This window comes from Stenella coeruleoalba (assembly GCF_951394435.1).
Source record: "Stenella coeruleoalba genome assembly, chromosome: 8".
Taxonomy (NCBI): domain Eukaryota; kingdom Metazoa; phylum Chordata; class Mammalia; order Artiodactyla; family Delphinidae; genus Stenella; species Stenella coeruleoalba.
Window position 1 is genome coordinate 42,001,932 of NC_137154.1, and position 25,852 is coordinate 42,027,783.

Here is a 25,852-nt window from a genome sequence, read left to right on the forward strand (position 1 = left end):
GAAAAGTACAATGAAAAACATGGTGAGATCCAGCCATGCAAATGATGTTATTTGTATTCATCTTTCTTTTGTACCGCTTGATTAGGTTGGGTTCCCTAGAAATAGAGCCGGAGGTAGGATTCTCATGAAAGTGATTTATTGAAGGGATGCTTTCAGGAAAAGATGTGGGAGGAAAGAAAGCAGGGGAAGAAAGCTAACTAAGAATGCGGGCTCCACTGGAGAAAAAGCTCCACTAGTTTCAGCTTTTTCCCATGGGGAGATTTGAAGCATAAATCACACCATAGAGTTTATCCCACCTGGAGTCAAGGGGGGTTTGCCTTTTGCACTCCCTTGCCAATCAGTCAAGAATTGTTAGATGCGAAGGTTTGTGCTAATCTCCCCTGTGAACAGGACATGGGTGAGGCAGCAACAGCAACCATGTGGGAGGCATGGTGGCTGCCAAGATTCATCTGCAGCTTGGCCACCCTCCAAGGAAAGATCTTCTCCTTAAGTCTCTGAAAAGTTCAGGGTGAACTCTGATGTGTGCAATTCTTTTGCAATACAGATGGGATCAGAGTCAAGTAAACCACATGCAGTAGATGCTTCACAGGAAAGAGGGTTCTTTTATTAAAGAAGACGGAAGAAGGCTGGGTAGGCAATGTCAAGCAAACACTCTACCAGGTTCCAGGCACTGGTGGGGGCAAAAGTGAGCAAAAAAGTACACACATCTCTGTTCTCACAGAGCATATGAGCCTTGTTTAGTGTATGACAGACTAACAAGAAACTGCAATGACGTAAAATATATGCTTTGGTCGGGGACGGATAGATTACTATGAATGCATTATGTGGGAGGGGTACCTTACTCTTCTCGAGGGCCCATATTTTATCCAACTTTATATATCCAGTGCCCAGATAGTACCCTCAGTATTGTAAGTGGTCAGTGAAAGAGTATATGCAGCTTGTTGTGTGAATTGAGGGGTTTGAGGAGGAAGTAGCGCCTCTCTAGGAGTTGTCTTTTTAGTCAGTTTATGGGCTGTGCAAGATAATCACTCACTACTTAATGGCCACATCATGCCTTTAAGTAGAATGATTCTTATACCTGACTTCTAATGACTTTTTACCTATTCCCAAATTCTGAAACCATTTTCAAACGGTAGATCTGCCAACTTTGAGGATATTTAATTTCTCTCAGTTTAGGTGTTGCAAAAGGTACAGAGATGAATAAACCATAGTGCCAGCAAGCTAACAATTTAGGACAGCTGCCTAGCAGGATCCATGTAATGACTTGTAATGGCAAGGAATGCAAATTTCACTTTGTGCATTCTCTGGTTAGCTGCTAGGGGAATTGCAGATTTTAAAATGTGCTCTTGATCATATTCAGTGTCATTGAATCTAAGGCCAAAAGGACATAAACTCAGAGAGAGAAGCATTTACATAAATGCACTCAAGACAGGAGCAGCTGGGCTTCCCTGGTGGCGCAGTGGTTGAGAGTCCGCCTGCCGATGCAGGGGACATGGGTTCGTGCCCCGGTCCGGGAAGATCCCACATGCCGCGGAGCGGCTGGGCTCGTGAGCCATGGCCGCTGAGCCTGCGCGTCCGGAGCCTGTGCTCCGCAACGGGAGAGGCCACAACAGTGAGAGGCCCACGTACAGCAAAAAAAGAAACAAAAAAAATTTATTTGGCTGTGTCGGGTCTTAGTTGCAGCATGTGGGATCTTCATTGCAGCACGTGGGATCTTTCATTACGGTGTGCTGGCTTCTCTAGTTGCGACGCATGGGCTTCTCTCTAGTTGTGGCAGGTGGACTCCAGAGCATGCAGGCTCAGTAGTTGCAGTATGCAGGCCCTTTAGTTGTGGCATGTGGGCTTAGTTGCCCCATGGCATGTGGGATCTTAGTTCCCCAACCAGGGATCAAATCCACGTCCCCTGCATTGGAAGGCAGATTCTTAACCACTGGACCACCAGAGAAGTCCCTCCACTGTTTTTCAAGAAAATGAAAACAACACAAAAGTAGATGTTTTAGATGAAGCAGCTCAGTTTTCTGTTTGATTACATAAATTTGATGTGTTTTAGCAGTACTACTCTGCAGAATTTGTGCTTACTTGGGAAAAATTATTCTTTCTTTGATTGAATTTAAACAGCTTTATTGTTTGTTCTTATGGAAATATGAGAGTGTGTTTTTACTCCAAGAGATCTGGAAATCTGAAAAATGTACCAAAATATGAGATCCCAAACTTTTTCTGGAGCTGGAGAAAAGAATAGGAAGAAAGGAACTAGACTGAGCTAGACTGGACTGTTGGTTATTATCTACAGGTAATTTGAAGGAATAACCCAATTGTGCTGATGCTGAAATATTTTGATCTGAGATTTCATTTCTGTGAGCCATTGTGCACTGTAACCCTCCTGTGGATAGTAGAAGGGGTTTCTCATGGATGAAGTGGATATTTCCACTCCCACTCGTCCTGTCAGCCTAGAAAGACATTGGTTCTGGAACCGAAAATGAGGACTAGAGTGATAGACCTGAAACCTGCTTCATCATAGATGGAACTTCAACTTCATGTCAGGCGAGATGTTGAGGCAATTCTCTTTTGTGAGACAGAAGATGGTACCAACCAGAAGGTGATGGACCAGCAGCCAGACATCCTTCCATGACCTTGACAGGATGGGTCTGAAGACTCTGAGCAACCACATTGAGCAACAGGTGTACATTATTTTCTCTGTTCTACTTGCTATCCACTATCAATTAAAGGAAGGATTTATTTCCTTCTCTCACTGCCCATGCCAGAAGGGTAGTGGTAGCATATGCTTGACCATGGATGATAATCCCCAAATTGCAGCATGTGATTGGCAGGAAATGAGTGGCCATGCTTATGGATAGAAAAACCAATATTCTGAGGCCAGCAGCTTAATTAGGTAGCATACTCCACCAGGTTGGATTTGTGGGACATGTAAGCCTCTCTGCTGTTAAAACAACTTGGGAAAAGAGCCCAGGGAATGACTAAACTTTCTTCAGTCAAGTGAGATGGGAGCACAAAGCCCTCATAATTTGAATATTAAAGGAAATCACTTCATATTCTCAGTTTGGAGAGATTTAGAATCATTAAGTCTATGACAGGTACCACAAGGAACACGAAAAGATTTTGCAGCAAGTTATTTCCCCTCTCAGAGCCCCAGACTCTTTGTTAGTGTCTCAGTCTGTCCAGGTGGCTATAACAAACTGCCATAGACTGGATGGCTTTATAACAAAAACTTATTTCTGTTCTGGAAGCTGGGAAGCCCAAGATCAAGGTGCCAGCAGATTCAGTTCCCAGTGAACCAGCCTTCTGGACTCACAGACAGCTGTTCTCTCTGCGTCTTCACATGTAGGAAAAGGGTGAGGGAGCTCTCTGGGGTCTCTTTTATAAGGGCAATAATCTCACTCATGAGGGCTCGCCTCATGACTTAATCACCTCCCAAAGACCCCACCTCCAAATACCACCACATTGAGGATTAAGTTTCAACATATGAATTTTCCGAGGACACAAACCTTCAGTCTGCAGCAGTTAATAACCGTGAAGGTGTTTAAATCATCTCTAATGGCCCTTTTAAATCTGAAACTATGTTTCTTTCAGGTTCTCTTCTCTTTGATCTAGTTGTAGAGACAAGATATACCTGTAAAACTTTTAAGTAATAATGTAATTCCTTACTTTCAAGACCTAGCTAGAAGGCTACCTCCTCTGAGAAAATTTTCTTTACAACCTCTCCACCCCTATCCTGGGATCCGACAGCAGTTTGTGTTTCCATAGCTACCATTAAGACATTTATCCCATACAGTTATGTGGATGTTGGTGTGGAAAAAAATCAAAGACCAACCAAATGAAAAAAGCTAAGTCTATTTATTCTAAGCTTGCTACAGCAAGGGAGTCAGCCACTGTCACTTGTATTTTGTCATAGACTCAAAGGCAGGCAGAGGAGGGATAAACGTTTATAGTGGAAAAAGGGGAAGCTTCAGATATGCTCTGATTAGAGGCCGTTGGCATGGTGAAGCTGTAGGTGGACTAATTAGAAGTAGAGCATCCTATGTGGTTGGTTAAGGGTACATATTTGGCTTCCTCTGGTTGGTCCTCAGTTGAAAGCAGGGACAAAATTAGAGGAACCGTTATCAATCAAGTCTTTGCCATTAGGGGCCAATTGTTACAGAAATTATTGTTTAGCTTCCTGGGCTGTTACCAGAGATAGCAGCCTGGCTTTCTGCAAGTCTGATTTACAGCAGACTGGCTTCCTGTGTTGTTTATTTTGATGAGGGGCTGGTTTCCTGAGTATGTTGCTGCAGGTTGTGGGCCAAGGTCTTGCTTTTATATATGGCCTGTCCATTGTCCATTTGTATATCAGCCTTTCATTGGCTTCTGGTTCTCTTCCCTAAATTGTGAGTTCCCCAAGGTTAGATACTGTTTATTCTCACTTTGTTTTATGCCACACCTAATTCAAGCCTGAAATATAGTAGGCTCCCAATAAATATTTGTTAATGACTTTTTCAAGAAGCCAGTTAAAGCATGACATTGATATTTTCAGTTTGGACACGTGGAGTTGGAGTGCAAGTCATAGGATCCAGTTAACAAGTGGAGATATACAATCAGAATTTGGGTGAACACTCGGGACTAATAAAAACATTTTAGAGTCATTGGAAGATTAAAACTTAAACTAGGGCTTCCCTGGTGGCGCAGTGGTTGAGAGTCCGTCTGCCGATGCAGGGAACACGGGTACGTGCCCCGGTCCGGAAAGATCCCACATGCCGCAGAGCGGCTGGGCCCGTGAGGACGGGCCGCTGAGACTGTGAGTTTGGAGCCTGTGCTCCGCAACGGGAGAGGCCACAGCAGTGAGAGGCCCACGTACCGCAAAAAAAAAAACAAAAAAAAAACACTTAAACTAAAAAAAAAAAAGAAAATCAGTATTTCAAATTTAGAGAGATGACTTTAGCCCCAGACAATATCTTGACTGCAACCTCATGAAAGACCTATCACAAAACTGACCAGCCAAGCCACTGCTGAATTCCTGACCACAGAAAGAGTAGAAATCACAAATAATTATTATCGTTTTAAGCCACCAAGTTTGGGGACAATTTGTAATGCAGTATTGGATTACTAATACATATAGTATAACATAGTGTTAGAAACGGCTCCCCTGGCCTCAGTTTGCACCATGGTGCTAAGTACAGAGATATCAGACATCAAAGTGTATATGAAACAGAGCTCCATAAACAGAATTTACAAAGGAAATGAGAGAAAACCCATTCCATGACTCTTGAACTTTCTCACCCACTTTTAGACTATGAAGCAGTATAGGAGAGATTTTGTGGAAAAGATATCTTTGAAGAAATTGCAATTTTACCTTAAAACCTAGTAAGGGAGGCTTCTGCAGTGCTGTGTAATATGTGAGCCCTACAGTTAACAGTGCAAAATTGACTGTGTATGTATATGTAAAACAGGAGGTTAAAGTGGAAGAGACTTGGAAGGCTTCCCATTGGTCCTAGAAATTAATGGCTTGGAGCTTAGTGGGGACTGAGGGCAACTGGAAGGTGAATGGAATTTGCCATGGAGGAGCCAAGAGAAATCTACATAGTATCTGGCTCAGAGACACATAAAATTGCTCACTGCTGTTTATACCCCATAGCTCCCAAGCACATGAGCACTTGATCTCTCTCTTTAATCTCAGATAATTTAAGACTGATTGAGGGGGTTCATGGCAAACAAAAAAATTCAAATATGAAAAAAAATGATGACAGTACTCAAAACCACTATCACACAGCTTTTGTTTTCCTGAAAAGACAATCTCCAAGTCTTTATTAGCCCTCGTTTTGATATTCTTTGGTCAGTCTGCAAGTGTCACAGCTTAAAAGTTAATGTGAGAGGGCTTCCCTGGTGGTGCAGTGGTTAAGACTCCGCCTGCCGATGCAGGGCACATGGGTTCGAGCCCTGGTCCAGGAAGATCCCACATGCCGCGGAGCAACTAAGCCCTTGCGCCACAACTACTGAAGCCTGCATGCCTAAAGCCCGTGCTCCGCAATAAGAGAAGCCACTGCAATGAGAGGCCTGCACACCGCAAGGAAGAGTAGCCCCCTCTCAGCGCAACTAGAGGAAGCACCCACACGGCAACGAAAACCCAATGCAGCCAAAAATAAATAAAATAAAACAAATAAATAAATTTAAAAAAAATCCTGCATTGGTGATGTAAACCAGGAAAATCTTTAAAAAAAGAAAAAAAAGTTAATGTGAGAGACAGTGAGAGTAATAGAAATAGCTGGACTTGGGTTCCAGCCTTGGCTGCCATTTTCAGTGCTTTGGTAGAGATGAGTACAAAGTGCCTCAGGAATATCTCAGTGTTCATGCAGGCATCACAGATGAGGTTATAATTGGTCTGGATCTTAGAGATGGGCAGGTATTTGTCAACTGGCCAAGGAAAAACCAGAGCCTCAGAAGAGAGACTTGGCTCATGTAAAATTGCATAGGGGTGAGAAGCAGACTTCTCATTAGTGATTTGAAATTGTTCACATTATCTGTTGAGTAGTGGGATTCTGAGGAAATTCTACTGTAGGATATTTTTTTAGTAGAAAAGGAGGGGGAGAGTGAAAAGAGACGAGGTAGACAGAGGTCACTTCATGTCCGGCCTCTTTGGCCATGGTTAGGAGTTTGGATTTAGGTAGGTGTATGATGTGATCTGTTTCTGTTTTTAAGTGACTGTTCTGGCTACTGTGTGGAGAATGGATTTTCTGGAGGTTAGTTTAGTGCCATTATCCAGATGCAGGGTATTTACAATGACCTGGGTGGTAGAGTTGCTGTAGAGATACTTTGTTTTTTTTAAATTTTTTTTTTATTATTTTATTTTATTTTTTAATTTTTTTAACATCTTTATTGGGGTATAATTGCTTTACAATGGTGTGTTAGTTTCTGCTTTATAACAAAGTGAATCAGTTATACATATACATATGTTCCCATATCTCTTCCCTCTTGCGTATCCCTCCCTCCCACCCTCCCTATCCCACCACTCCAGGCGGTCACAAAGCACCGAGCCGATATCCCTGTGCCATGCGGCTGCTTCCCACTAGCTATCTACCTTATGTTTGTTAGTGTATATATGTCCATGACTCTCTCTCGCCCTGTCACAGCTCACCGTTCCCCCTCCCCATATCCTCAAGTCCGTTCTCCAGTAGGTCTGTGTCTTTATTCCTGTCTTACCCCTAGGTTCTTCATGACATTTTTTTTTCTTAAATTCCATATATATGTGTTAGCATATGGTATTTGTCTTTTTCTTTCTGACTTACTTCACTCTGTATGACAGACTCTAGGTCTATCCACCTCATTACAAATAGCTCAATTTCGTTTCTTTTTATGGCTGAGTAAAATTCCATTGTATATATGTGCCACATCTTCTTTATCCATTCATCCGATGATGGGCACTTAGGTTGTTTCCATCTCTGGGCTATTGTAAATAGAGCTGTAATGAACATTTTGGTACATGACTCTTTTTGAATTTTGGTTTTCTCAGGGTGTATGCCCAGTAGTGGGATTGCTGGGTCATATGGTAGTTCTATTTGTAGTTTTTTAAGGAACCTCCATACTGTTCTCCATAGTGGCTGAACCAATTCACATTCCCACCAGCAGTGCAAGGGTGTTCCCTTTTCTCCACACCCTCTCCAGCATGTATTGTTTCTAGATTTTTTGATGATGGCCATTCTGACTGGTGTGAGATGATATCTCATTGTAGTTTTGATTTGCATTTTGTAGAGATACTTTGAAGCAACGACACAAATGTAAGAGGGGTAATATTATTTGAAAACATATTTATGTACCTCTTTTTTTGCATTTTTGAAAGTATGATGTTTTGTCTAACAGAACCTAAGCATCATCTGCTTGAGAGAGGTTGGAATTTGTTGCAGAAGGACTACAAAGAAAAAGAAATAAGTAATATCCAGCAAATTTAATGTTTAAAATAGGATATTACAGCAAGAAAGCCAGGTTTTGTGAAAGAATTTTCTAAATTCCTTTAGCTTGTATTTAAAGTATCAAAAGTTAGATCTGAATCAGATCACAGTGTTCCTTCCATAAAGTTCCTTCCTTCAAGATAATCCCTCCACTTACTATGATTAGCACAGGAGATGTGCTGCCCGGTGGTAGGAGAGTATGTCATAGGTAAATTAAAATAAAATCCCACCACTTGTGGTCAAAATGGGGGTGGAAGGGAGACTTGTTGGAAGAGCAAATGAAGACTAAGAAGAGGAGAGGACAAGAGAGGAGAGGAGAGGAGAGGAGAGGTAAGAAGTTATAGTCATGGATTCTCTTCAGGATTTGCTCTGAGACAGAGTGGCATTGGAAAATTTAAAATAAATTCCAAGAGCAGAAGAGTTCTTGCACTGATCCCCGTTTGAGACTTTGGAAGGAAATCACTATCCTGTGTGACTCCATAAAAGAAGGGAAGGTACAGCATAGCTAAGTGAGTTGAGTGGCCTTCTCAGGTAGAGAGAGCTTTCAGTTTGCTCTCTCATGTTCCCTGGGTTCCCCCGTGGTGGGTACTCTGAGTTGAGGGCCAGTGGTTCTGGCATGGGCTCACAATAGCAAAGTAAGATGATATAGCAGCAAAGTCATGAACAGTGGACAGGATAGGCCAAGGCCTGGTTCGAGATTGTGACAGAATCTGGGAGTGGAAACTGTAATACCTAGAGACAAGAGAAACTAAACCAGCAAGGAGAAGTCACTGGAAACTAAGTGAGTAAGAAGACCGAAATTTCATGCCAAAGGTCAGGGATGAACCAACTGTATCTGAATAGATGGCAGGTTGTGCACGTGCGTCGACCAACTTAGGTACAGGACCTTTTACTCACCAGTCTCACAGGGTCATGTAGGCCAGAACCCTCCAACTGTGCCCCTGGATACCATCTTGGAGAGGAAAAAGGAGAAGGGGTAAATTTAGAAAGTTTAAATTAAATTTAGAAATCCCTTTAACTGAGTGACTTGAACTAATTTTTTGGTTTTATTTTTTATTGTGGAAAAACATACATAACATAAAACTTACCATTTTAACCATTTTTATGTGTGCAGTTCAGTGGTGTTAAGTACATTCACATTGTTCTACAACCATGACCACTACCCTTCTCCAGAACTTCATCCTCCCAGGCTAAAATTCTGTATCTACTAACAACTCCTCACCCACCCCACCCTCTGAGCCTCTGTCAACCACTATTCTACTTTCCATTTCTATGATTTTGACTATGCTAGGTACCTCATATAACTGGAATCATACAACATGTGTCCTTTCGTGTCTGACTTATTTCACTTAGCATAATGTCTTCAAGATTTATCCATGTTGTATCATGTGTCAGAATTTCATTCTTTTTTAAGGTTGGATAATAGTCCATACTATGCCTATGCCACATTTTGCTTATCCATTCATCTATTGATGGACATTTGGGTTGTTTCCACCTTTTGGCTGTTATGAATAACACTGCCATGAATATGAGTGTACGCATATCTGTTCTGGTCTCTGCTTTCATTTCTTTTGGGTATATACCTAGAAGTAGAATTTCTGGATCATATGGTAAGTCTATGTTTAATTTTTTGAGGAACCACCGTGCTTTTTCCACAGCAGCTGCACCATTTTACATTTCACTAACAGTGTACAAGGGTTCCAATTTCTCCACATCCTCACCAACACTTATTATTTTCTATTTTGCTTTTGGTTTTGCTTTTGGTTTTAAATAGCTATAATGATTGGTGTGAAGTGGTGTGTCATTGTGGTTTTGGTTTGAATTTCCCTAATGACTATTGATGTAGATCATCTTCTCATGTGCTTATTGACTAAATGTATGTCTTCTTTGGAGAAGTAATAAATACTCCTTATTCAAGTCCTTTGCCCATTTTAAAATCAGGTTCTTTTGTTGTTGTTGTTGAGTTGTTGGAGTTCTTTTTCTAATCTAGATATCAATCTCGTATCACATATATGATTTGCAAATATTTCCTCCCATTCCACAGGTTGACTTTTCACTCTGTTATCCTTTGATGCACAAAATTTTACAATTTTTGTGAAGTCCACTTTGTCTGTTTTTTATTTTGTTGCCTGTGCCTTTGGTGTCATATCCAAGAAATCATTGCCAAATCCAATGTTGTGCAGCTTTTGGCCTATGTTCTCTTCTAAGAGATTTATACTTTTAGGTCTTACATCTAAGTCTTCCATCCATTTTGAGTTAATTTTTCTTTTTCTTGGCCGTTCTGTGCAGCATGTGGGATCTCAGTTCCCCCACCAGGAATGGAACCCACACCCCCTGCAGTGGAAGGGCAGGGTCTTAACCACTGGACCGCCAGGGAAGTCCCTTGAGTTAATTTTTTTATATGGTGTAAGGTTGAAAAGACTGTCCTTTTCCTATTGAATTATCTTGGCACCTTGTCGAAAATCATTCGACCATGTATGCAAGGGTTTGTTTCTGGGCTCTATTCTATTCTATTCTGTCGGTCTTCATATCTGTCATTATGCCAGTAACACACTATGTTGATTACCATAGATCTGTAGTAAGTTTTTAAATTATGAAATGTTGTTTTCAACTTTGTTCTTCTTTTTCAAGGTTGTTTTACCTACTCCAGGGTCCCTTGAGATTCCATATGAATTTTAGATGGATTTTTCTATCTCTACAAAAAAACACAACTGAGATTTTTATGGGGATTGCACTGAATCTGTAGATTGCTTTGGATAGTATTGACAGCTTAGGAACATGAAGTCTTCTTGGGAATTCCCTGGCGGTCCAGTTGTTAGAACTGTACTTCCACTGCCAAGGGACCGGGTTTGATCCCTGATTGGGGAACTAAGATCCCACAAGCCACACGGCATGGCCAAAAAAAATTAAGTCTTCTAATCCATGAGCTTGAGCTGTCTTTCTATTTCTTGGTTGTCTTTAATTTCTTTCAGCAATGTTTTGTAGTTATCACTATACAAGTATATAAGTCTCTCACCTCCATGGTTATGTTTATTCTTAAGTATTTTATTCTTTTTATGCTATTATAAATGGAATTGTCTTCTTAATGGGGGGGATGTTCTTTATAAGTGTAAATAAATGCAACTGACGTTGTTGATTTTGTATCCTAAAACTTAGCTCTAACAGGTTGTGTGTGTGTGTGTGTGTGTGTGTGTGTGTTGGAATCTTTAGGATTTTCTATGTACATGTTGTCTGTGAACAGAGATAATTTTACTTCTTCCTTTCCAATTTGGATGCCTTTTATCTCTTTTTCTTGCCAAAGTGCTCTGGCTAGGACTTCCAGTACTATGTTGAATAAAAGTGGCAAAAGCCAGCATCTTTATTTTGTTCCTATTCTAAGAGAAAAGGCTTTCTGTCTTGCATCTTGGGTATGAAGCAAGCTGTGAATTTTCATATGTAACCTTTATTATGTTGAGGTAATTTCCTTATGTTCCTAGTTTGTTGAATGTTTTTATCATTAAAGGGTGATGAATTTTGTCAAATGCTTTTTCTGCACCAATTGAGATGATCATGCAGTTTTCCCACCTTCATTCTGTTAATGTTATACAGCACATTAATTGATTTTTGCATGTTAAGCCATCTGTACATTCCAGGAAGAAATCTCACTTAGTGGAAATTCCCTGGTGGTGCAGTGGTTAAGAATCTGCCTGCCAATGCAGGGGACAAGGGTTCAAGCCCTGGTGCAGGAAGATCCCACATGCCGGGGAGCAACTAAACCCGTGTGCCACAACTACTGAGCCTGTGCTCTAGGGCCTGCGAGCCACAATTACTGAGTCCACGTGCCACAACTACTGAAGCCCACACACCTAAAGCTCGTGCTCTGCAACAAGAGAAGCCACCGCAATGAGAAGCCTGAGCACCGCAACGAAGAGTAGCCCCTGCTCGCTGCAACTAGAGAAAGCCCATGCTCAGCAACAAAGACTCAATGCAGCCAAAAATAAACGAATAAATTTTTTTTAAAAAGTACACTGGCAATAACATTTAAAAAAAAAAGAGAGACAGACAAGTGTTGGTTGGAAAGGAAAGGTTGCTGTATTCAGATGGCCAGCAACCTGGGGAGAAGGAAGACTCGTGTTCAAGAACCAACTCCAAAGATTCTGCTTGACCATGAAAGTTTTTAAAGGGAAAAAGGGGAAATTAATTGCAGGGGAGGGGATGAGAGTCTCTGATATCTTCCACTGTATGCAGACTTTCTTCTGATTGGTTGGTACTGAGGTAACAGAGTGCTGGTCCAGGAATCTTGTGCTCAGCTTGAAGTTACCATCCTCCACCTGGGTGGGGGCCTTAGTTCCTGCAGAAGATGGCAAAGATATTGTTATGTATATCTCTTGAGGGGGAACCAGGACCCTGCTTTATCACCGCACTATTATTTCTTGACTGCTCCTCCTTTGTTTCTACATTCCCTCCCTTCCCGGATTAGCAACTGTTTGAATCTCCCTTTGGTCAGGGAAGGTCAGGGAGGCTGAATGAAGCCTATTTCCTACAAACAAGAATTGGGAGACACAGAAAGTATTTGTACCCAGGAGGGTCCCACAGAGTCCTGCTGGGTTTCAAATATACCATAATTATTATAAGTCATACTCCTGTGTCCAAATCATATCTCTGCCACTATAGTTTGATAACCCCAGACAAGTTTTAAACCTATTTATGTTTCAGATTCCTCAGTTGTAAAATAGTTGTCAAAATAGTCCCATTTTATGACTGTTGTAAAGATTAAACGTATAATGTTTATAAAGTACTTAGAATAGTTCCCGGCATATAGTAAGGGCTCTATAAGTGTAACTATTATTATATTATTGCACTCTGACTAATGAAAGATATGAGTATTTCGCTGAATCCAAGCTTAAAATCAAACTGCCAGCTAAATTATTTAGTGGCAAGGAAAGCACTTACGGTTGAAAAACTATAGGCAGAAATCTTTATACTAGATAAAAGATTGTCAGCTTTATCACTTGTGAGTGTCATCTTATTTACACCTGAAAAGAAACCAAGATGCCTATCCTTCAGTGTTCCCTCAGGTAAAAAGAAGTAATCTTCAAATCTGCAGAGACTGCATTTAAGTGTAGGAGTCTGACCTTGAAACTTTTTACCACTAGCAGGAATGAGGTTGTGTGCACATTAAACACCTACATCTGCCTCTCCTTCCCACTCCAATGGTCCTGGTATTATTGTAAATCATATTTGTCTGTCTCCCCCCCAGCACAAACATTCGTCAAGGTCAAGGTTCATGACTGACCTTCTCTATAATACCATCCCTTCCAACACCTTAGCAGATATGTTCTGGATTGAATTCCCTTCTTCCATTCTATTCACCTGTATTCTCTGTAATCTGACATTGCAAGAAAAGCCATGGATATAAGAGACATAGATTTAAATTCAGACCTTGTTCCCTCACTAGCTGAGTAAACTTGAACCAGTAACTTCATAAGTCCAAGCTTCAACTTCTCACTTAAAAGATAGGAATAATGTTTACCTCAAATATACTGTGAGAACCAAATAAGACAATGTATAATATGAAGTGCTGTGGAAAGTGATAATAGATGATCAAAATAATCTTATTTGACTGAATTTTGCTGTATTGTCACCACTCTAATTCTCAATTTAATTCCTAAACTTTTTTTTTTTTGCTTAAATTACCACTCATTTATTTATCTTGGCCTGCGATACCTCCATGAACATTTAAAAAATTAATGGAATTCAGGGACTTCGCTGGTGGTCCAGTGGTTAAGAATCCACCTTCTGAGAAACAAAAAGAACTACAATCCTGCAGCCTGTGGACAAAAAACCATGTTCACATAAAGATAGACAAGATGAAAAGGCAGAGTGCTATGTACCAGATGAAGGAACAAGATAAAACCCCAGAAAAGCAATTAAATGAAGTGGAGATAGGCAACTTCCAGAAAAAGAAATCAGAATAATGATAGTGAAGATGATCCAGGACCTCGGAAAAAGAACGGAGGCAAAGATCAAGAAGATGCAAGAAATGTTTAACAAAGACCTAGATGAATTAAAGAACAAACAAACAGAGATGAACAATACAATAACTGAAATGAAAACTACATTAGAAGGAATCAATAGCAGAATAACTGAGGCAGAAGAATGGATAAGTGACCTGGAAGACAGAATGGTGGAGTTCACTGCTGCAGAACAGAATAAAGAAGAAAGAATGAAAAGAAATGAAGACAGCCTAAGAGACCTCTGGGACAACGTTAAACGCAACAACATTTGCATTATAGGGGTCCCAGAAGGAGAAGAGAGAGAGAAAGGACCAGAGAAAATATTTGAAGAGATTATAGTCAAAAACTCCCCTAACATGGGAAAGGAAATAGCCACCCAAGTCCAGGAAGGGCAGAGAGTCCCATACAGGATAAACCCAAAGAGAAACACGCTGAGACACATAGTAATCAAATTGGCAAAAATTAAAGACAAAGAAAAATTATTGAAAGCAGCAAGGGAAAAATGACAAATAACATACAAGGCAACTCCCATAGGGTTAACAGCTGATTTCTCAACAGAAACTCTACAAGCCAGAAGGGAGTGGCATGATATACTTAAAGTGATAAAAGGGAAGAACCTGCAACCAAGGTTACCCTACCCAGCAAGGATCTCATTCAGATTTGATGGAGAAATCAAAAGCTTTACAGACAAGCAAAAGCTAAGAGAATTCAGCACCACCAAACCAGCTCTACAACAAATGCTAAAGGAACTTCTCTAAGTGGGAAACACAGGAGAAGAAAAGGACCTACAAAAGCAAACCCCAAAAATTAAGAAAATGGTCATAGGAACATACATATTGATAATTACCTTAAATGTGAATGGATTAAATGCTCCAACCAAAAGACACAGGCTTGCTGAACAGGTACAAAAAAAGACCTGTATATATGCTATCTACAAGAGACCCACTTCAGACCTAGGGACACATACAGAATGAAAGTGAGGGAATGGAAAAAGCTATTCCATGCCAATGGAAATCAAAAGAAAGCTGGAGTAGCAATACTCATATCAGATAAAATAGACTTTAAAATAAAGAACATTACAAGAGACAAGGAAGGGCACTACATAATGATCAAGGGATCAGTCCAAGTAGATATAACAATTATAAATATATATGCACTCCACATAGGATCACCTCAATACATAAGGCAAATGCTAACCGCTATAAAAGAGCAAAATGACAGTAACACAAAAATAGTGGGGGAATTTAACACCACGCTTACACCAATGGACAGATCATCCAGACAGAAAATTAATAAGAAAACACAAGCTTTAAAAGACACAATAGACCAGATAGATTTAATTGATATTTAAAGGACATTCCATCTGAAAACAGCAGATTACACTTTCTTCTCAAGTGCACATGGAAAATTCTCCAGGATAGATCACACCCTGGGTCACAAATCAAGCCTCAGTAAATTTAAGAAAATTGAAATCATATCAAACATCTTTTCTGACCACAATGTTATGAGATTAGAAATAAATTACAAAAAGTAAAAAAAAAGTAAAAAAAAAAGTAAAAAACACAAACACATAGAAGCTAAACAATACGTTACTAAATAACCAAGAGATCACTGAAGAAATCAAAGAGGAAATCAAAAAATACCTAGAGACAAAAGACAATGAAAACACGATGGTCCAAAACCTATGGGATGCAACAAAAGCAGTTTTAAGAGGGAAGTTTATAGCATTACAATCCTACCTCAAGAAACAAGAAAAATCTCAAATAAACAATCTAACCTTACACCTGAAGGAACTAGAGAAAGAAGAACAAACAAAACCCAAAGTTAGTAGGAGGAAAGTCATCATAAAAATCAGAGCAGAAATAAATGAAATAGAAACAAAGAAAACAATAGCAAAGATCAATAAAACTAAAAGCTGGCTCTTTGAGAAGATAAACAAAATTGATAAACCATTAGCCAGACTCATCCAGAAAAAGAGGGAGAGGTCTCAAATCAATAAAATTGGAAATGAAAAAGGAGAAGTTACAACAAACACCACTGGAAAACATCCTAAGACTACTACAAGCAACTCTATGCCAATAAAATGGACAACCTGGAAGAAATGGACAAGTTCACAGAAAGGTACAACCTTTCAAGACTGAAACAGGAAGAAATAGAAAATATGAACAGACCAATCACAAGTAATAAAATTGAAACTGTGATTAAAAATCTTCCAACAAACAAAAGTCCAGGACCAGATGGCTTCACAGGTGAATTCCATCAAACATTTAGAGAAGAACTAACACCCATCCTTCTCAAACTCTTCCAAAAATTTGCAGAGGAACACTCCCAAACTCATTCTATGAGGCCACCATCACCCTGATACCAAAACCAGACAAAGATACTACAAAAAAAGAAAATTACAGACGAATATCACTGATGAATATAGATGCAAAAATCCTCAACAAAATACTAGCAAACAGAATCCAACAACACATTAAAAGGATCATACACCATGATCAAGTGGGATTTATCCCAGGGATGCAAGGATTCTTCAGTATATGCAAATCAATCAATTGTGATACACCATATTAACAAATTGAAAAATAAAAACATATTATCATCTCAATAGATGCAGAAAACACTTTTGACAAAATTCAACACCCATTTATGAAAAAAACTCTCCAGAAAGTGGGCATCGAGGGAACCTACCTCAACATAATAAAGGCCACATATGACAAACCCACAGCAAACATCATTCTCAATGGTGAAAAACTGAAAGCATTTCCTCTAAGATCAGGAACAAGACAAGGATGTCCACTGTCATCACTATTATTCAACATAGTTTTGGAAGTCCTAGCCACGGCAATCAGAGAAGAAAAGGAAATAAAAGGAATACAAATTGGAAAAGAAGAAGTAAAACTGTCACTGTTTGCAGATGACATGATACTATACATAGAGGTTTCTAGAGATGCCACCAGAAAACTACTAGAGCTAATGAGTGAATTTGGTAAAGTTGCAGATTGCAAAATTAATGCACAGAAATCTCTTGCATTCCTATACACTAATGATGAAAAATCTGAAAGAGAAATTAAGGAAACACTCCCATTTACCACTGCAACAAAAAGAATAAAATATCTAGGAATAAAACCTACCTAGAGAGACAAAAGACCTGTATGCAGAAAACTATAAGACACTGTTGAAAGAAATTAAAGATGATACCAACAGATGGAGAGATATACCATGTTCTTGGATTGGAAGAATCAATATTGTGAAAATGACTATACTACCCAAAGCGATCCACAGATTCAATGCAACCCCTTTCAAACTACCAATGGCATTTTTCACAGAAGTGGAACAAAAATTTCATAACTTTTACAGAAACACAAAAGACCCTGAATAGCCAAAGCAATCTTGAGAAAGAAAAATGGAGCTGGAGGAATCAGGCTCCCTGACTTCGGACTATGCTGCGAAGCTACAGTAATCAAGACAATATGGTACTGGCACAAAAACAGAAATATAGATCAATGAAACAGGACAGAAAGCCCAGAGATAAACCCATGCACCTCTGATCAACTAATCGATGACAAAGGAGGCAAGGATATACAATGGAGAAAAGACAGTCTCTTCATTAAGTAGTGCTGGGAAAATTGGACAGCTACATGTAAAAGAATGAAATTAGAGCACTCCCTAACACCATACACAAAAATAAACTCGAAATGGATTAAAGACCTAAATGTAAGACAGGACACTATAAAACTCTTAGAGGAAAACATAGGAAGAACACTCTTTGACATAAATCACAGCAAGATCTTTTTTGATCCACTTCCTAAAGTAATGGAAATAAAAACAAAAATAGGCAAATGGGACCTAATGAAACTTAAAAGCTTTTGCACAGCAAAGGAAACCATAAACAAGATGAAAAGACAACCCTCAGAATGGGAGAAAATATTTGCAAACGAATCAACAGACAAAGGATTAATCTCCAAGATATATAAACAGCTCATGCAGCTCAATATTAAAAAAACTAACAATCCAATCCAAAAATGGGCAGAAGACCTAAATAGACACTTCTCCAAAGAAGACATACAGATGGCCAGGAAGCACATGAAAAGCTGCTCAACATCACTAATTTTTAGAGAAATGCAAATCAAAACTACAATGAGGTACCACCTCACACCAGTTAGAATGGGCGTCATCAGAAAATCTACAAACAACAAATGCTGGAGAGGGTGTGGAATAAAGGGAATCCTCTTGCACTGTTGGTGGGAATGTAAACTGATACAGCCACTATGGAGAAAGAGTATGGAGGTTCCTTAGAAAACTATAAATAAAATTACCATATGATCCAGCAGTCCCACTACTGGACATATACCCAGACAAAACCATAATTCAAAAAGACACATGCACCCCAATGTTCACTGCAGCACTATTTACAATAGTCAGGTCATGGAAGCAACCTAAATGCCCATCAACAGACGAATGGATAAAGAAGATGTGGTACATATATACAATGGAGTATTACTCAGCCATATAAAGAATGAAATTGGGTCATCTGTTGAGACGTGGATGGATCTAGAGACTGTCATACAGAGTGAAGTAAGTCAGAAAGAGAAAAACAAATATCGTATATTAACGCATGTATGTGGAACCTACAAAAATGGTACAGATGAACTGGTTTGCAGGGCAGAAAATGAGACACAGATGTAGAGAACAAACGTATGAACACCATGGGGGGAAAGCGACAGGGAGGTGCGGGTGGTGGTGTGATGAATTGGGTGATTGGGACTGACATGTATACATGTTAGTATATATTTTTATATTATAAAAATATAAATAAAATAAAATTTAAAAATTAAAAAAAAAATAAAGAATCCACCTTCCCATGCAGGGATCACGGGTTTGATCCCTGGTCGGGAAATTAAGATCCCACATGCCACAGGGCAACTAGACGTGTGCGCTGCAACTAGAGAGAAGCCCACATGCCGCAAATACTGAGCCCGTGCGCTCTAGTGCCTGGGTGCCACAACTAGAGAAGCCCACAATGAAGAGCCCACACGCCACAATGAAGACCCAGCGCAGCCAAACTAAAAAAATAATAAAAAACAAATAAATAAGTAAATAATGGACTTCGTTTTTTAAAAATTAATTAATTTAGTTATTTTTGGCTGCGTTGGGTCTTTGTTGCTGTGTGTGGGCTTTCTCTAGTTGCAGCGAGCGGGGTGCTACTCTTCGTTGCAGTGTGCGAGCTTCTTATTGCGGTGGCTTCTCTTGCTGCGCAGCACGGGCTCTAGGGTGTGCAGGATCAGTAGTTGTGGCGCACGGGCTTCGTTGCTCTGCGGCATGTGGGATCTTCCCGGACCAGGTCTCAAACCCGTGTCCAATGCATTGGCAGGCGGATTCTTAACCACTGCGCCATCAGGGAAGCCCAATGGTCTTCATTTTTTTGAAGAGTTTTAGATTTACAGAAAATTTGACCAGGTAGCCCAGCATGTTCCCATAAACCCACCCCTACACACAATTTCCCCTATAGTTAGCATATTATATTAATATGGTACACTTTTCATAATTAATGAGCCAATACTGATACATTTTTATTAGTTAAAAACCGTAGTTCAAACTAACACGCCATTGTAAAGCAATTATATTCCAATAAACATGTTAAAAAAAAAAAGAAACATAGTTCAATATTTATCCTGTTCAAACTGGATGATTAAATGATTTTTGTAATTTTGTTGGCATTCAGTATTATCCAATTCTCTCACATTTAAAAGCCCACTGACTTCTCTTTCACAAACCCAAAGAATGCTCAGTTTACTTGATGCATTAAAATACTTTTTAAAGAAAACGTTCCCCAAATTCTTGTTGACTTTTTAAATACTCCATTAAATGGAGCTTTATTTCTTGTTCACAGTTTTCAATATGTCTTTGGCAATCAGATTATGCAAATTAAAAGAAAAGCAGCAGTGTTATTAAAGTGCTCCATTGTTTATAGGAACTTTTAAAATATGTTCAGTAAGAAAGAATTGATGAAAAGTGTTTCCCTTTAAGTACCTGTTCTTAAAAGGGATAACATTACTTATGAATGGGAAAAAAAATTCCAACTTGAAGTGGACAGTAATTATGACACTTGCCATAGCTATCTTTTCCAATGGATTTCATCCCTTGAAGAATTTGATTCTTTTACATGGATAGTCCTAAATACTTATCCAGCTTGGAGACAAGTGAAATCATCATGTACAGTGTTGAAGAAGAGGGGAATCAGAATTGGTGACAATATTCTTTTTTGTCAGTGGATAGCAATTTAAAGAGTCATTGATCAAGAGATGAAATGTAATTCTGAAGAAAGGGAAAAGCAGTTCATACCATGAAAGATGATATTATGTGCTTCAACAAATCAAATTTGAAGAGCAGTTCTTAGAGTTGATTTTATTCCAGTACATGTTCAGGATACCCGCTCATATGATAATCTTGAGCATGTTTTCACATTAATGTATGTTCAGTCCAGAAAAGAATGAAATAATTTGGATGTGGCCACTGTAGAAGCTATGTAACAATGTAATTGGAACATAGACTGTAACTGCAAGAAACCTGATAAGCAAATTCTACAAAATAGGACCTATTAAAAAAACCCAAGTCATTAGGGAAATAAAGAAAGAGGTACAGAATTCAGATATTTACTTCAGATAAACTCAAATAATTTTTATTACACATATGTCCCTTCCCTTGCAATATCTTTTTTTTTTTTGCGGTACGCGGGCCTCCCACTGCTGTGGCCCCTCCCACTTCGGAGCACAGGCTCCGGACGCGCAGGCTCAGCGGCCACGGCTCACGGGCCCAGCCGCTCCACGGCATGTGGGATCCTCCCAGACCGGGGCACAAAGGCGTGCCCCGCGCACCGGCAGGCGGACTCTCAACCACTGCGCCGCCAGAGAATCCTACCATATCTTTTTTAATCTCAGTGTGCATTTGCATAGGTAATTAGAACTAATTCAAATTTAACTTCTTGTCCTGTGGGATTTTTTTAATTGCTTCTTTTTATTTTGGCCGAGCCACACAGGGATCTTGGTTCCCTGACCAGGGATTGAATCCATGCTCTTGGCAGTGAAAGCGCTGAGTCCTAACCATTGGACCACCAGGGAATTCCCTAATTCCTTTTTTTTAAATTGTGGAAAAAACAAAAACATTTAACATGAGATTTACCCTCTTAATAAAACTTTAAATATAGAATATATTATTGTTGACTGGTATTCTGTGTTTTTATTATTGAAACTGGTGACCCTAGTGATTTCAGGATCTGAACTCAGGTCTTCTGACTCCAAATCTAGTGCTCTTTCCACTATCACCTTCCCTCTAATTGATTTTGTAAAATAACCAGCCACATGAGTATGTTTGGAATTGTTTCACAGTGACTTTCCATACTTTACTGCTGCCCTAGACATCTGGAGAATGTCCCTGGCAGGGAAATATAGAATCTCATTTTCATGCCTCTCTTTGCACCCATTAGATCATTCTTTTGGACAGTTTGTTGAGTTAGGCCATGCTGAAGATTCTCTTCATTGTTGAAAGACGAGGTCAATAGCATTCTAGGTTAAGCCTTTAGAGCATCTCTGTGATGTTTGAAATGCCACGCAGTCAGCTTAAAATGGGGACACAGAAAGCTACCAATTGGAATTATATGACCTTAACAGGATTCATGAAAATAATAATAATAATTATTATTATTATTTTACAGTCCAGGTCTTTTATTTTCTTTATACCCATCATGCCATGAATTCATAGGGAATGGGCTCCAACAGTTCAGGCTCCTTTCCATTGGTTCTCACGAAATGTGCTTCTCTGGGTGGTGCAGGCTGGAACTTCAGTTGAACCCAAGTACCTTTCTCTTTGGCTTCCTTCTTTTTCTGATCATTTTCCTTCACCCGTTTCAGGAAGCTATCTTGGCTCTTAGAGTGCTTAATATGCTCGATACGCACATTAATTCTCTTGGCAAGAATCTTGCCCTTAACTTGTTTGTTTACAAGGATGCCAACAGCATGCTGAGTAACATTGTAGACTCTCCCAGTTTTGCCATGGTAACATTTGTGGGGCATTCCTTTTTGAACAGTGCACATTCCCTTGACATCTACAATATCACGTTTCTTGTAGATTTGCATGTGTGTGGCCAAAGGAACAACTCCATGTTTTTTAAAAGACCTAGAGAACATGTAGCGGGTGCCCCTCCTCTTTCCCTTTGTGTTGGTCATTTTGGCGAGTTACTGGAAGATGGCGGTTCTGGCCGAAAAGCCATGAAAATAATTATTATTGTTAGTTGTGATTTTAATCAATACCACGTATGCAGTTGACAAAGTGCATTCATATATATTATTCTATGTGATCCTCACAATAACTCTGTGGAGTAGTTCGTATCTATTTTTCTGTAGAAATTATGGTTCTGTGCTAAAATGACTTGGGTTGTGCAACTAATAAGTGCCAAACATTTACCCTCATCTTCCATATTCGGGTCCTGAGTGTTTCACTGCATAGTGCTGCTAGGTGGATGTAAGAAGAACATAGCTTCTAGGGCTGCCTGTCAGTTTAACTTGCATTGGAGCCCACTCTCCAGTCACACTCGGCACATTTTATTACGAACAATAGAAAGATATGCTTAGTTTTAGTTTAAATTTTACAATTCTTTGTGAAATTAGCAAATTCAAAATGGAATTTATGAACACCATAACTGCCTACTGCCTCAGAATTCTTTGCACTTCAGGGGGCTGGGCTGAAGGAGGAAGAGAGCAGATTGAGCCCAGGAGCTCAACACTCTCCATGTTTAGGACTGGGGACTCCTGGAATGAGGTGGACGCATGTGACAGAATGGGCAAGGGACAATTACCTTTCAGATTTAGATTCAACATACATTTAAAAAAAATTTTTTTTTTATTCGGTACATGGGCCTCTCACTGTTGTGGCCTCTCCCATTGCGGAGCACAGGCTGCGGACACACAGGCTCAGCGGCCATGGCTCACAGGCCCAGCTGCTCCACGGCATGTGAGATCTTCCCGGACCGGGGCACAAACCCGTGTCCCCTGCATCGGCAGGCGGACTCTTAACCACTGCGCCACCAGGGAAGGCCCCACATGCATTTTTTGAATGCCATTTACAGTCAAAACACTTTCACATATGATAGCTCATCTCTGAAAGCTCATAACTAAAAGGAGGGAAGGCAGTATTCTACTTTGAGATGTAGAATTTGAGATCTGAAAAGTTAAGATGCTCTAACTTAAAAAAAAAAATCACAGGAAAAAAAAGTTCAGGGAGAAGATTGTGAGCAGGGAAATTGCTACTGTTCTAGACTGGCTGATTTTAGGTGCTCAACAAATCTTTACTATGCTGGATTGAAATGGTAATTTGGATTGACATGCTGGCATTCCTAACTCAGACTCTGAGCACCCAGATCATTTGACTTAAAACTTCACTAATGGGAAACCAATACCCCCTGTCCTGCTTTATTTTCCCCACACTATTTTAAAACACAAAGAAAGAATCAAGGTACACAGACTATTGGCTCCAGTTGACTATTGGGAAGGGATGTGAAAGACATTGTATTTTTTTTTCTGATGTCATAAATTGCATATAATATTCTACCAAGGGTAAAGGGAAAATGCAGCAGAACTAAGAATCTATTCCAAGGGAAGATTCACATTTACTGAGGAAAACATATTGTCTATACTCCAAATGAGAACACTTGGTCTGAAAAGCATATTTACGAGACAATAAAAGAAGAATATTTAGAATTAGCAGTGACATCAGTGGTCTGGTCAGCTCACTGAAAAGGGTCATTAAAAATGTGAGACTTTACTTCTTCATTAAATTGCTATGGCTGTCCAACTTCCTTATGGTTCCAAAAATAAAAATGAAAACTCTCAAAGCCTACTTTCCCCCCGCACCTCCATTTCTTTAAGAAACAGAGGGTACAATTAAATCTCAGGGGGCTTTTGAATGAGGAACACTCAAGGACTTGTTCCAGTGTTTACCTATATCATGAGAACATTACAGAGGCATCTGCACTACTAGAAATCTTTTCAATCAGTAAAGATCCCAAGGCTTCCCCAGGTGACACCCTGGTTTACACTGTGACATTCCTTGCTGTACTTAGAAGGACTCTCTCATCCCAGGCATCCAGAATCTTTTTACCCTCAGTCCCCACCTGCAGAGATGCCTTTTTCTAACTGTGAAAACACTGCATGTCATTTTAACGCTCCTCCATTCCACATAAACATGGAGAAGGAATACAGGCAGGGATGGACGCTCACTGATAGAATGGACAAAAAGCAACAAGTAGTATTTTATTTGTGAAAGTAGCTGCATATTTCATCTTTGAAGGGCTACTCAGGTATAATGTATCCCAGGGTTTATAACAGCTTATACATTATAAAGAGATCAATGGCTTATTAAACGCTGCCTATCAGAGAACCACACTTGAAATATCCATCAATAAAGATTATGGAGAAAGAAAAATAAAGAAATTAATATTATAAAAAACAAGTGGAAAATTCAACAGTTATTATATGCTGTCCTTTAAAACATTTTTACTCATTGTCTCTAACAACAGAAACGTCTGGGGGCTGGTGAGTAGGAGGGAGGAAAATTCTGTCTGTCATATTAAGAATTCAGTAGCTCAATAACCCACAGGAGAGCTTAAAGCAAAAGAGTAGGTCAACTGTTAAGACAGTCACCAATTAATCTGTTGACAAAACATGGAAGTAGGAGAACTATAGCTGGATTTCCCAGCGCTGGAAGTTTCTTTTTGATGTTAAGTTCCCAAAGCCATACTAATTCCTATTGAGCAAACAGAAGGAAAAAGTATCAGTCTCAAATTAAACCTCCCATAACGCAAGGGGAAATAACACATGGCCCTTTATCCTTAACAAATGTGAGGAGGGATACAGTAGGTTGTCTGATTCTAGCTTCAGAGAACTTGAGAGCGCTGAGAAAGGCTGAGCTTTTCAAAGGAAAAAGCTATGCTCAGCTCTTTTCTGTCACTCTGACATCAGTCTCTTGTGCCCACATAGCCCTTAGCCCTCTTATTCCTAAATGGTTTCCTTCTATCTAATGTCTACAGTCCCAGAGGCTGATGGTTCAGATAAACTATGTGCCAAATCTTGGCAGCTGTGTCTCTTCTTTGTGGGAAGGTCAAAGTAGTACTTTACAAAATCCAAAGGACACAAAATATTACTAATGCACACATGTGTTTAGAGAGGACTACAAGATAAAACTCCTAGGCATACACACAGAAGACTTCCATAACTTGCAGCATACTTACTTTTTTAGGGTCATTACCCACCTCCCCTCTCCTCCCACTAGCGTGTATTCAGTCTTCATTGCCTCTATGCCTTTGCACATGCTGTTCCTTCTTGTCCTTTCTCACCTTCTCTGATGGAAAACTCATTCATCCTTGAGAATACTTAAGCTTCTCAGGAAAACAACTTGCAACAACTACAGGGAAATTAGTCACTTCTTCCTCTGTGCTTTTTGTAAGCCTCTGTTAATATGACTATTATAACGCCTATTATATTATATTCCAATTTATATGTCAAATTTCAGGGCAAGGATCATGTCTCAATCATTTAGTGATTAACACAGCCTCCGGCAGATACCTAGTATATACTCAATGCATTTTTTGAATGAATAAGCTTTGTCTGTTTTCTTCATTTTTCTGTAAAACTAGTTTAATAATGTGGTTATCTTCAATATGGCAGTTTATTTTTAAATAATTGTAATAAGAGGAAGACAGTGAAAACAGTGTGCATTACTCCTGGAAGGCTGTCAGTTATACCGAACTTACCCAAAGAAGTGGGAAAAATCTCCAAATTAAAATGTTAAACATGGCTTTATAATAACAATCAAAAAATGTGTTTATAAAACCATTTATTTTTCCAGTTCTTCTACTTCTTAACAGAG

At 39.5% G+C, this 25,852-nt stretch overlaps 1 protein-coding gene across 1 annotated transcript; it reads right to left on the reverse strand.

Annotated features, from left to right (window-relative positions):
* Positions 1 to 21,556: 21,556 nt before the first annotated feature.
* Positions 21,557 to 22,155, reverse strand: LOC307190584 (large ribosomal subunit protein eL21-like; the record flags this gene model as incomplete). Its single annotated transcript, XM_079929836.1, has 1 exon — positions 21,557 to 22,155. One exon carries the CDS (start codon positions 22,153 to 22,155, stop codon positions 21,673 to 21,675), a length of 483 nt encoding a protein of 160 aa, XP_079785962.1. The 3' UTR covers positions 21,557 to 21,672.
* Positions 22,156 to 25,852: the final 3,697 nt, after the last annotated feature.